The sequence below is a fragment of the Patagioenas fasciata genome, chromosome 25 (genome assembly GCF_037038585.1).
Source record: "Patagioenas fasciata isolate bPatFas1 chromosome 25, bPatFas1.hap1, whole genome shotgun sequence".
NCBI lineage: Eukaryota > Metazoa > Chordata > Aves > Columbiformes > Columbidae > Patagioenas > Patagioenas fasciata.
The window spans coordinates 219,012-230,347 of record NC_092544.1 but is presented as its reverse complement, the minus strand read 5'-3'; the positions used below and the strand labels follow the sequence as shown (position 1 = coordinate 230,347).

General features: G+C 61.0%; 1 protein-coding gene across 3 annotated transcripts; it reads left to right on the top strand.

Annotated features, from left to right (window-relative positions):
* The first annotated feature begins 2,201 nt into the window (after positions 1 to 2,201).
* TMEM200B (transmembrane protein 200B) lies at positions 2,202 to 11,117 on the top strand. 3 transcript variants are annotated; one of them, XM_065857451.2, is made up of 2 exons: positions 2,202 to 2,384; positions 9,381 to 11,117. In XM_065857451.2, exon 2 carries the CDS (start codon positions 9,404 to 9,406, stop codon positions 10,673 to 10,675), a length of 1,272 nt encoding a protein of 423 aa, XP_065713523.1. In that variant the 5' UTR covers positions 2,202 to 2,384; positions 9,381 to 9,403; the 3' UTR covers positions 10,676 to 11,117. The 3 variants fall into 3 exon arrangements, with proteins under 3 accessions (XP_065713523.1, XP_071655091.1, XP_065713525.1); XM_071798990.1 differs by lacking the exon at positions 2,202 to 2,384 and adding an exon at positions 2,437 to 2,955; XM_065857453.2 differs by lacking the exon at positions 2,202 to 2,384 and adding an exon at positions 8,630 to 8,878.
* Positions 11,118 to 11,336: the final 219 nt, after the last annotated feature.

The following is an 11,336-nucleotide window of genomic DNA, read 5'->3' as shown; positions in this document are numbered from 1 at the left end:
TCTGGTCCACCCCCCTGAGCCCCTTCCTCCCCTCCCTGCTGTCACTTCTGTCCACAGCGGGTTCTTTTCTCCCCTTTCCCTCTCTGCTCCTCCAGAAGTGGTTTGTCCGCCTCTCCCTGTGTGAGCTGGCCGGAAGAGCCAACCTGAGCTTCTCCCCTGCGCCGTCCTGCTTTAACCCCCGGAGAACCGCTGGCACCTGCCCTCTCCCCTGTTCCTGCCTCTGACAATGTTTTCTCACATTAATGGCAAAGCCAGGGGAGACCGACCACCTCTGAGCATCGCTGGGTGAGCTGCAGTTGGGAAATGGCTTTGGGCAGGCTCCAGAGCGGGGATGGGCAGCGCCTGTGCCAGCTCCGCGCTGCCAGGTCCCTCCCTGCCCGCGCTGCCCTGACCCTGCTGCCGAAGCTGCCGGTGCTGGGCGCTCGCCGCCTCCCCCCCGGCTGCTTGGCCAGCTCCGCCTGGCACAGGTACAGCTTCTGAATGGAAATCAAATTTTGCTCAAAAGCATTCATTTCTTCTGGGCTGTGGAGTGCCCAGATGGTCTCCAGCAGTAACAGAGACCTTGAACGTGTCACTTGAACAGCGTGAAAAGCTGGAGTCAAATATCTGGGCAGTAGTGTTTGTTGGCTTGTCAGGATGAGATGAGGATGACTGAGGCATCGCTCCGGTCTAGCGATGCAGCTGGCACCTTGAACCCGCAGCTGTAATCCCTCATTGCTCAAGAAGCTCCAAAGTTTCCCAAATGATGCTTTAACAGAGCCTGGCAGGGGAAGGTGACACTGTGCAGCATCTCTGCAGCATAACCCAGAACTGGGGATGTTCTCTCGTCATTCACTCACCGGACGACGCTCCCCTGCCAAAGACGGGCGAGGAACCCGGTGTCCTGTGCCCCATTTCTGAGCGTTACCCCTAGAACCCTCCCCTGGGCGCTGCTCCCGGCCGCAGAGCCGGCCGGCTGGACTCTGCACCGGCCTGCGGGCCGGGGGCACTGGGGGCAAAGACATGTGGGGCGCTGCAGGGTTTTCTTGTGGCTCCCTGGGGAGAGCGGGGTCTTGTTTGGTGCTCTGAGATTTACCACAGCTATGGGGGAGAGGGGGAACGCAAGCTCGGTACATTTATAGTTAAAGGCTGATAAACAGCCTCTGTGCCTGCAGAATGTCAGTGGTTTGAGAGTGTAATGGGGCCGAAACTACTCAGCATTTACCAGAGCGTTGTGTTCCGGTGTTGGTGTGTGAATATGTTGGTGAGATCGGTTGTTTCAGTGCACTGTGATGTGCCACCAGCACTTACAGCCATGGGACACTGCTCTCTGCCCCGTGAGGACGGTGATGTGGGGATGAAGGTGGAGATTCAGGGATGAGGATGGGGATGTGGGACGGGGATATAGGGATGAGGATGGGTATGCAGGGATGAGGATACAGGGATGAGGGTGAGAATGGGGATGCGATGATTAGGATGGGGATGTGGGGATGAGGGTGCAGGCATTCAGCGCCAAAATCCTTGGGGTTGACAGAGAGATCTGTGTGTATCTTTTGGAGGAAGAAAAGCAGAGTGCTGTGCTCAGAGCCGGCTCCTTGCAGGAGCTCCCTCCCCTGTGTGCCCGCCCGGAGGAGCGAGCGCCTGAGGGGACCGCTCCGAGCGCGGCCTGGTGCGGGGGCTGCAGCAAACGCCTCGGCTGCCGAAGTTAACTTGGGGTAATGTTTTTATCCCAACTGCTGAACTCTCCTGTGCTCTCGCAGCTGGAAGGGGGAAAATTCCGCAAGCCCAGGCTGGCCTGGCTGGGATGAGTGGGGTCTGAGGGGTCTGTGCCGCGGGAGAGGGAGAAGAGACCCCGGCCCGGGGCTCTGAGCATCCCGCGGGCAGTGGGGGGTCCCGTCCTGCGCGGGGTGCCGGGCTGGGGGTCCCTGCAGGGAAAGGCGAAGAAGGGACCCGGGGGAGGCGGGGAAGGGATCCCGGCCCGGCTCCTCCCGCCGCTCCCCGGCCCGGTTTGGCTCAGCCGCGCTCGGAGCCCGGAAAATCCCCGCGAAGCGATCGCAACTTTCCCACGGCCGCGAACCGGCCCCGCCGGAGCCCGCACCCCGGAGGGGGCTGGGGGGTCCCGTCCTGTGTCCCCCCGGCCCCTCCCCGCCAGCCCCGCGCTCCGCCCCCCGCGGGGCCGCGGCCGGGGCGGGAACCCGGGGCCGGGCGGAACCCGCCGCCCCCCCGCCCGCGCACAGGCGTCCCGGCGGCGGCGAGCGGGGAGCCGGGAACCGGGAGCTGAGAACCGGCTGCCCGCTGCCTCCCGCCGCTCCATGGCCCCGGCCGCGGCGGCGGAGCCCAGCGCCCGCCGCCCCCGGGGGAGCGGCCCCGGCCCCGGCGGGAGGCGAACGGCTCGGCGGCCGCCGGTGAGTGCGGGATGGGGGGTGGTCGGGATCCCGGGGTGGGGGGACCCACGCGGATCCACGGGCACGGCACCGGCCGTACACGCGCACATGAACCCCGGCACAGCGATCCCGCGGCGGGATGCACAACGGGCACCCACGGACACGGGGCACCCGCGGACACGAACACGCTCCCACAGACACCAGAAACACGCACAGACACAGCACATGGACACGCACATGCAGCCTGCAGACGCACACTCGCGTGCACACTCTGACACAGATGTGCACGGAGACTCGTGTGGGAGCCCACGCACGGGCACACGCACCCTTGCGCGGCCAGAATCCGGCTCAGCATTTAGTGCAGTTCCCCGAGGCTCCTCGCAGGGGGTGAGGCAAGGAGCGGAGCTCTCACGCAGCCGATCCCTGTGCAGGATTTGGTGTAGACACTCGAGAGAGGAGAAGTGGGTGGAAATGATCCCGGTAGCTCTCGGAGTTGGGGATCGGGAGGGTCTTTTTGCACAAGGGCTCAGCTCTGCAGCTTGGAGGGAGGGAACAACCGCAGCCAGACCCACAGCTCCCGTCTCGCTTCCAGGTGGGTTTTAATTCTGATTCACAAAATCGGGGAGACGAGGCTTTTGCAGGGTAGAGATTAGAAGAGATGAAAGGTTTAAAACGCTGGAGGCAAGAGTAATCCCAGCTGGGAATAGAGCTGGGAACTTCATCGCTTGCAGGCAGAGTGGGATGTGGGTCCCTGGGGTGGGAGGAGATGGGCTTTATGTGTTTGACCCGCTGGAGAACTTGGGCCATGCCTGGGAGCAGGGAGGACTTGGCGGCCCCCGCCTCCCTCCCTCCACACTGGCAGGGATTCTTCAGAGGAGCAGCAGCGGAGGTGCCAAATTCAGAAGGAGTTTGGTCCTAATTCCCTGGAAATCCCAACCTACAGCTTTTTTATTTCTCTCTTTCCTTTTCTCGTGGCCGTGAGGATTTCAGGGTGCTCTGGTGCGGGCGGCATGCCTGGGGCGCCCGGGGGCAGGAGTTCTAGGAAATCCCCCCGAGCTCCCCCCTCCTCCTCCTCCTCCAAGCAAGAAAAAAGCTGCCAGTAGAAATCTACTTTCTGTTTAAATTTAGATGCCTGCATTATCTTGAATTTGGATTTATTAATTATTTGCATCTGGTTCATATCAAAAAAAGTTGAGCAATGCAGATGTCCTGATTTCAGCATCAGCTTGGAGGAGAAACATGAAATTTGTTGGCGTTTCTATTGTCTCCTTAAACAATGGCCCGTCATAGGGGCTGGGAATGACGATCCCCTTCGCGGGGGTCTGACATGAGTCGAGCATCCACCCAACTTGTGTGATCTCGCAATGGGTGACTGCGGCTCGTTTCCCAGCCATGGAGATTAGTCTAATTAGCAGAGCAAATCTGGGTAAGGCGAGCTCTTGTAATTAGTAATCGGTTGGATGTTTCCACGCACTTTCTTTGCCTGAGGGGTAGAGAGTTGTTGAGCGGTTGGCCCCGTTTTGGGAGCAGGGAGGACTTTGGAGATGTCAAGGTGAATAGGACTGGTGTTACTGGTGGCACTGGGGACTCCCTGCTCCTGGGCACTGCTGCATCCCGTTCACTGGTTGGGACCATCTCTCCTGGGGAAGCCCATCAAGCACAGGGTGGAAAGCAAAGGGACAGACCCGTCTGTGTCCCCAAACCACCCCAGCACCGTCTGTCCCCATAGCCTGCTGTCCTGGGTCATGTTCCAAGTGACAGCGGTGGCCCCGGTGGCTCCTGGCTGCTGCCTGGGGTGTGTGACCTGAAGCTGGGAAGGGGCTTCTCCGCAGCTCAACCAGGCGTGGAGGTGACATCTCCATCAGTGCGTGCTGTGGGGAGGTGGCTGTGTGTTAACATCTCCTCTGTCCTGTCCTTCGCGTGGGGAAACTGAGGTCTCGGCTGCTGCGGAGAGAGAGACGAGGGCTGTTTGAGACCTTCGGGCCACAAGCAGAGGGTACATGGTCACACCCGGGTGTCCTGTGCGGCTGCAGAGGTGAAAATGGATCACAACCTCCGTTAAACAGCCGATGCAGGACCCCCAGCCCAGGGCCAGAAGGTGGGTCCTGCTGGGGAGATTAATCCTTCCCACACCCTGATAATTAGAGTTACTGGGTTTATGTAAAAGCTTCTATGAGGTAACTTAATTAATTATGATTGATTAACGAGTGTCACCAGCCAAAGCTGAAGCTGGAGGGACAGATTTTGTCACCATGTTGGGAACACGCTTGCGCTGGGGTCACGGCAGGGAGGTTCACCCCTCAGGATGGAGCTCAGACGAGGCTTTGCCCGTGGGTGCTGGGATGGTGACAGAGCTCTCTTCTGCTGGGACAGACCCAGGAAGATGCCTGGTGGCTTTTTATCTCATTTCTTCTATCTGGTCACCTTTAATATGCAGCCAAAGGGAGAAATTTGAAGTGGACTGAGAAAAATAGAGATGGAGGAGGCACCACGTGGGCCTCAAAGCACCCCGAGCATCCGAGATGACGGGTGCTCCGCATGCCAGGACCGATGCTGCTCCCCCGCCGGCTTCACCCCTCCTGCAGCCGGGGTGGGAGGTGAGACGGGGGGGCCGGCACTGGGTGCTGCTCCGTGCGATCCCTCCCTGCCCCGTGCTGGGGTGGTGTGGAGGTTGGGCTGAAAAGGGAGTTATTTTTAAGTGTCTCCTCTCGGCACAGGCCGTTGTTGCCATTCTCTGCACTGTGCCTGGTGGGTGGGGAAGCCGGGGAGGGCTCTCGCAGCTCCCCATGTCCTCGCACCCACAGTGTCTCATCTGCCTGGGTCCCTTTCCCCGCAGAGAGGGGATCTGGGGAGCTCAGCCACCACGGGCTTTGGCATCTCAGGAGTTGAAAAGCGATCTAAACCGGATTTAATTTTTTGCTGGTGTGTGCCTGTTGGACGAGCTGCGGGGGAGGAGGGCGCTTTGGGGGAGACCTGTCCCCACCACGGCCACTCTGAGCCCTGGGAATGTCCCTGTGTGGTGACAGGGGCTCCCTGGGGTTTGGACGAGGCGGGGGCGTCTGTGCTGCACCTTGGCACTCCGGGTCTCACCCATCACCAGAGCCTTTGGACACACTGCGGGATTTGCTGACTGACCTGGCAAAGGGTTTCAAAGTCAATTTATTCCCAAAGTCAGGAGAGCAGCTTTAAAGTTGTGATGTTTTAGGAGAAGAAAAGGCAAAATGAGGGGTTTTCCGTCTGTCAGAGGTGGGACCCTGGGTACAGGATGGGATGCCTGGTATGGGACAGGACCCTGGTAATGACGGGACCATACCCTGAAGACGGGCAGCGCAGGCTGGAGCGGGCAGGACAGCAGCACTAAAATGCTCTCCCTGGGGAGATGCTGGTTTTGAGTCCCCGCTGCTGCGGTGGCATCGGTCCCTCGCCGGAGCGCTGCCCGGGTGTTATCCTGGGAACAGAATGACTCTTGGGGGATAAACCCGCCGGGAAAGCAGCGCCCTCAGCATTCCCTGCACTTGGCCCTTTTCCTTGAGGTGCCTTCCAGCTCTCCCGCCCGTCACTGAGCTGCTGGCCCTGGCTGGCACCTCCGGGGACACAGCACCGGGTGACCCTGGCTGGCACCTCCCAGGACACAGCACCGGGTGACCCTGGCTGGCACCTCCAGGGACACAGCACCGGGTGACCCTGGCTGGCACCTCCCAGGACACAGCACCGGGGTGACCCTGGCTGGCACCTCCAGGAACACAGCACCGGGTGACCCTGGCTGGCACCTCCGGGGACACAGCACCGGGTGACCCTGGCTGGCACCTCCGGGAACACAGCACCGGGTGACCCTGGCTGGCACCTCCCGGGACACAGCACCGGGTGACCCTGGCTGGCACCTCCGGGAACACAGCACCGGGTGACCCTGGCTGGCACCTCCGGGAACACAGCACCGGGTGACCCTGCCAGGCGCTGGCATCATCCCTCAGCCAGAGAGAGACTTTGTGTCCAGATCTGCTTTTCGGCAGCCTGTGGTGCGCTGCGAACTCCGGCTGACGGCACAGTCAGGGCAGGGGCAGAGCATCCCCAGGGCACCCGTGGGATGCTGGACCTGCCTGCAAGAGGGACCTGTCCCGCATTCTGCTTTACCCCCCAGCCAGCTCCACTATTGTCGGGTGCCTTGAGATTTAGTGTCAAATTTTAGGAGTGTGTGTCTGTGCGGACAGTGTGAGAGGATTGGGCTGGGAGGGTGGAGCCAGCAATACGCCTTCGTGATGGGGAGGATTAAAGAAATATTTGGGTTTATTTTGATGCCAGGCTTATTGCGGGGATTGGAAGCTTAGCTCAGAACCTGGTGGCAGAGCAGCGCTCCTCTCGCCCGATAGCGCTCACGGCATTTACATTTCTGTGCTCCCGTTCCCCCAGCCGGAATCAAACCCTCCAGACCGGAGGCGTCGGTCCCGGTGAACCGCAGCTGGAGGAGGCGGCCGGGAGCCCTGGGCCACCGCCTGTCCCCTCCAGGGCCCAGCCTGTCCCCTGCCCTCCCGCGGAGCCGCGTCCAGTTCTGCTGCTCCAGCACTGAATCAGCCCATTCGCGCGAGTGGCGGCGGCTCGGAGTTGCAGAACTGGATGGCAACGCTGGGTTTTATATATTTTTTTTATTTTTTTTAAAGAGCTTATGTAACCTTGGGGATTCTATTAATAAAAATAATGGTTTTGAACTCTGGGAACAAGCAGCCCCAGCGATGAGCAATGAAACACTGACTTCAGAAAGCAGGCAGCTATGGGGCAGTGGGGAGATAAGGGGAGAGGAGCTGGGGGCAGGAATGGCCGGGGAGGGGCCGAGGGGATTCCCGGCCTGCGGACAGATTGCCAGCCTCTGTGTCCCCGTCCCTGCGTCGGGGAAATGGGGGAGAGAGGGGAATGGAGTTGTTTTAGACCCAGCCTGGGTCTGGACCCTGTGCATATGGGATGGAGGGGCGCCCTCTGGTCCTGCTGCCCCTGGTTTTAAGCACCCCAGATCCCCCAGTTTAACTCTAGGATGTACCCAGTACAAAAATGTGGGAACAGCAGCTCGACAGGGCCCAGGTGACTGTCACCCGACCCAACGCACCGCACGGTGCGGACCCCGGCGGGGATGCGCGTGGTCCCCGCAAAGGGCTGCTCATGGTCCCCAGTGGGGAGGCAGCTCCACAGGGGCTCTAGGGGTTAAAGGAGATAGTGGAGAATTGGGATTAAAGTGACACGGCCAAGGCTCAGGACCAAAAATAGGAGGTGTCTGGTGGGTGGATGTGTGTGTGTGTGTGTGTGTGTCTGTGTGTCTGTGTGTGTGTGTCTGTGTGTCTGTGTGTCTGTGTGTGTGTGTGTGTGTGTTCAGGGTGACTTTGGGGCCGTGAGCCCTGGGTGTTCACAATTACCCCCACAGACACTATCAAAGAGCCTTTGGGGGTTTTATTTTAATCCCCAAGTAGCCAGCAAGGCTTCATGCAGAGGATTTGATACGAATTTAAGAGGTTGAACCTAAGATGGTAATGAGAGAACGATGGGGCATAACCGAAATCAGGGTATTTGGCAGCAAACCCCCCCAGTCTCTGGGATGTCTTCAAGTGCCTGGATGTTTCCCTGTAGCACTGAGATTTTTAAAACTCGTTTTTCCGTTCGGGGCGACCGTTGTGTTTGATTTATCGCGTTTCCCCTTGGGCAGTGCGGGACTCTCAGCTCGTTTTGCACCCGCTCAGCAGTGGGCTGCGTGTTTGGTTGGGTTTGTTTGGGACTTTTTTCGCTTTAAATCTCCCTTATTCAGATTGTCACAGCTTGACAGCCTTGTGCCAGGAACACACTGTCATCCTCAAAGTCATAGCTTTAATTCCTTCCCTCTGCTGCTAACAACACCTTAAGATGATTAAGGCTGGGGAAAAAAACCACTTTGTTATTCTGTTTTTTGGCTGTTGGTGGTGCTGGTTGCTGGCTCTGGGTGCTCCGCTCGGCTCGGGCAGTGAACCCTGAGCAGCCCCCTCCCTGCTGCCTGTGCCAGGGCGTTTCTCCTCGGTTCTACCTTCTGGCTTTTAACTGCTGAACATCAACGCTGCCGTGCCATCCAACGCTTTTCTTTTGCGGCGCTGGAGCCGGCGGCACAACGAGCCCCTCCGCAGCGTCCCTTGGCTGGGGGCCTCCCTGCAGCGCTCGCCGTGGCGCGTCCCCGGCTGGGGACAGCACGGGCAGCGTTCCCGCTCCGGCAGCGCCGGCGGTGCCAGGGGGGCGGGCGAGGCCGCGGACGCGCTGTCCTGCCCGCGTCACCCACCAGCGCTGGGCGCCCGGCCGGGCTGCAAGTGCACAGATTCCTGTCAGCATGAGGTTATTTATACTTTTTTAAAGATGTTTTTTGGTCTGGGACGTGTTCAGAGCGTGTTTGAGCTTCCCCGGATCACGAGGCCACGCTTACCCGTGCACGGCCCTGCCAGCCCAGCCGAGTCGGCCCTGCCCGCTGGTTTTGGCAGCAGCTTCAACACCTTTTTGCTCATCTAGGAAACAAGGTACTGGAGATAAAGTGCATCGAGTCTCATGAGGAACAGCTGAGGGAGCTGGGGGTTCAGCTGGAGAACAGGAGCTGAGGGGAGACCTTCTGATCTCTGAGCTGCCTGAAAGGAGCCTGGAGCCAGGGGGGTCGGGCTCTGCTCCCCAGGAACAAGCGCCAGGAGCAGAGGAAACGGCCTCAAGTTGCGCCAGGGGAGGTTGAGGTTGGATCTGGGAACAATTTCTCCCCCAAAGGGCTGTGGGGCAGTGGAACAGGCTGCCCAGGGCAGTGCTGGAGTCACCATCCCTGGAGGGCTGGACAGACGGACAGGAGGTTCTCAGGACACGGGGCAGGGACAGGTGTGGGTTAATGGTTGGACTCGATGATCTTGAGGGTGTTTTCCGACCAAATTGATTCTGGGATTCTGTGTCCTGGGCATCCTTGTGGTCCCCATGCTCCTGGGATCCCAGACACATGGACCCCCAGTGATGCCTCTTCACCTTTCTCCTCCCCACCTGCAGGCAGAGCGGCTGAGCCGGACACGATGACTGCCGAGAGCACCAAAACCAATGGACCCGTGCGGGTGCTGGAGACAGGGGGGACCAAACCACCAGTGCCCCCCGCCCCGCCGCGGCGCCGGGGACGCCGGCTGCGGCGCAAATCACCGCCGGAGGTCCCGGTGAAGGGGCAGCTCCGCATGCGCTCGCCGTCAGGAGCCTTTGTCATGGTGGGCATCTCAGTGGTGCTGGTGGGCATGACCATCGCCGTGGTGGGCTACTGGCCCCACCGGGGACCCAGCGGCACCGGGGCCAGCGTGGGGAACACCAGCATCGCGGGGGACATGAGGAGGGAGGTGGCTGCTGGGCGACACGTGCCCCACAGTGAGAAGCTCAAGCTGATTGGCCCCGTCATCATGGGCATTGGACTCTTCATCTTCATCTGCGCCAACACCATGCTGTACGAGAACAGGGACATGGAGACCCGCAGGCTGATGCAGAAGGGGCTCTACTCCATGGCGGTGGGTCTCCCCGAGGGGACCGGCCCCGGGGACGGTCATTGCCAGCGTGGGGACGGCCCACCCGTCCCGCAGGCCAGCACCGAGTGCGTGGAGGGTTGCTACCAGGTGGATCTCTCCTGCCAGCCCTGCCTTGGTCCTGACGGCAAGTGGTCCAACTGCTACGGCCCCAACAGGCTCCAGACCACGGCCGAGCTCCTCCGGCACCCGGCAGCGTCCCCTGCCGCCTCCCTCCTCAGCCTCCGCTCCGGCGCCTCCGCGGAGGCCAACGTCGGCCTCTCCCACCGCGCCGGGGCCGAGTCCCTCCTCTCCTCGGCTGTCGGGGCCCTGGCGTTGCCCGTCATCAAGCTCAACAACTGTTTGCTGGACGCGGCGGCGCGAGGGGCTGTCAAGAAGGCGGAGGGGGCTCCTGCTGATCCGCTCGCTGAAGCACCGCAGCTTTCCCAGGCTCCGCTCTCCAGTGGTGGCAACATCATGCCCAGTGGCCAGGACCATGGTGGTGGTGGCCATGTCATCATCAACGTGGACGGCGGCTGCCCCAGCGTGGAGCTCAGCCTGGACGTGCAGCTCCACACCCCGGGACACTCCAAGTCCCTGGACCTGGGCCGGCCGGGGGCGCTGCTGGTGGCCCCCATGAAGGACCGTAAGAACCGGAGCTGGCCCCGGCTGGACCACCTCAGCCTGGCGGGTTACGCCAAACTGGAAAGTGCTGGCGAGTCCTCAGACCGGCTGCTGGAGCCCAGCGAGCCCCGGCCCAGCTCCTGGGCCGTGGGGATGGAGCCGGGGGGCACGCGGGTCTGATGTCCCCACGGCCTTTGGGGACTGTGACATTTCTGTCCGTCATCCCGGCCCCCAGCACCCACCAGCGACCCTAGAATCCACATCCAGGAGAGGTTTGGGGGGATGTTCTTAAGCAGGTGCCAGGAGGGATGTCCCGACGCGCGGCAGCGGGGGACGGCTCACCTGGGGCGGGGTGTTCTCGATGGCTTCCCGGTGGATGCCCTCAGCCTTACAAGCCCTTTTCCATGGAGCCCTTGCTTTGGGACCCAACACAGACTGTGGGGTGGGGACATGGGGACAGGCGAAGCCCCCCTGGCTCCCGCAGCACTTTATTTCAGCAGGGTTGGGGCGGGGGGATGTTTTGAGGGGGTGGTGTCCCCTTGTCAAGCCTCAACCCACTGGGAAATTTGCTTGATCGGAGCACGTGAGCCCAACGGGGCTATTAAACATTATCTTGATGCCACACGGTCCCACCTCACCTTGTTGTCTTCCCGTGAGATGCTCGGGGTGGGCAGCGCGGTGTCCAAGGCCGTGCTGCCCGCCGGGAGGAGGGATGCTCTGTAACTGTGGAATATTTGCAGGATAAGGGGACAAGTTCAAGGTTTGGTTGCTTTTGTGCTTTTTTGCAGCGGGAGGATGCAGGAGGCGCCTGGGGAGCCGCAGGCAGGGGCGCTGCTGCCCC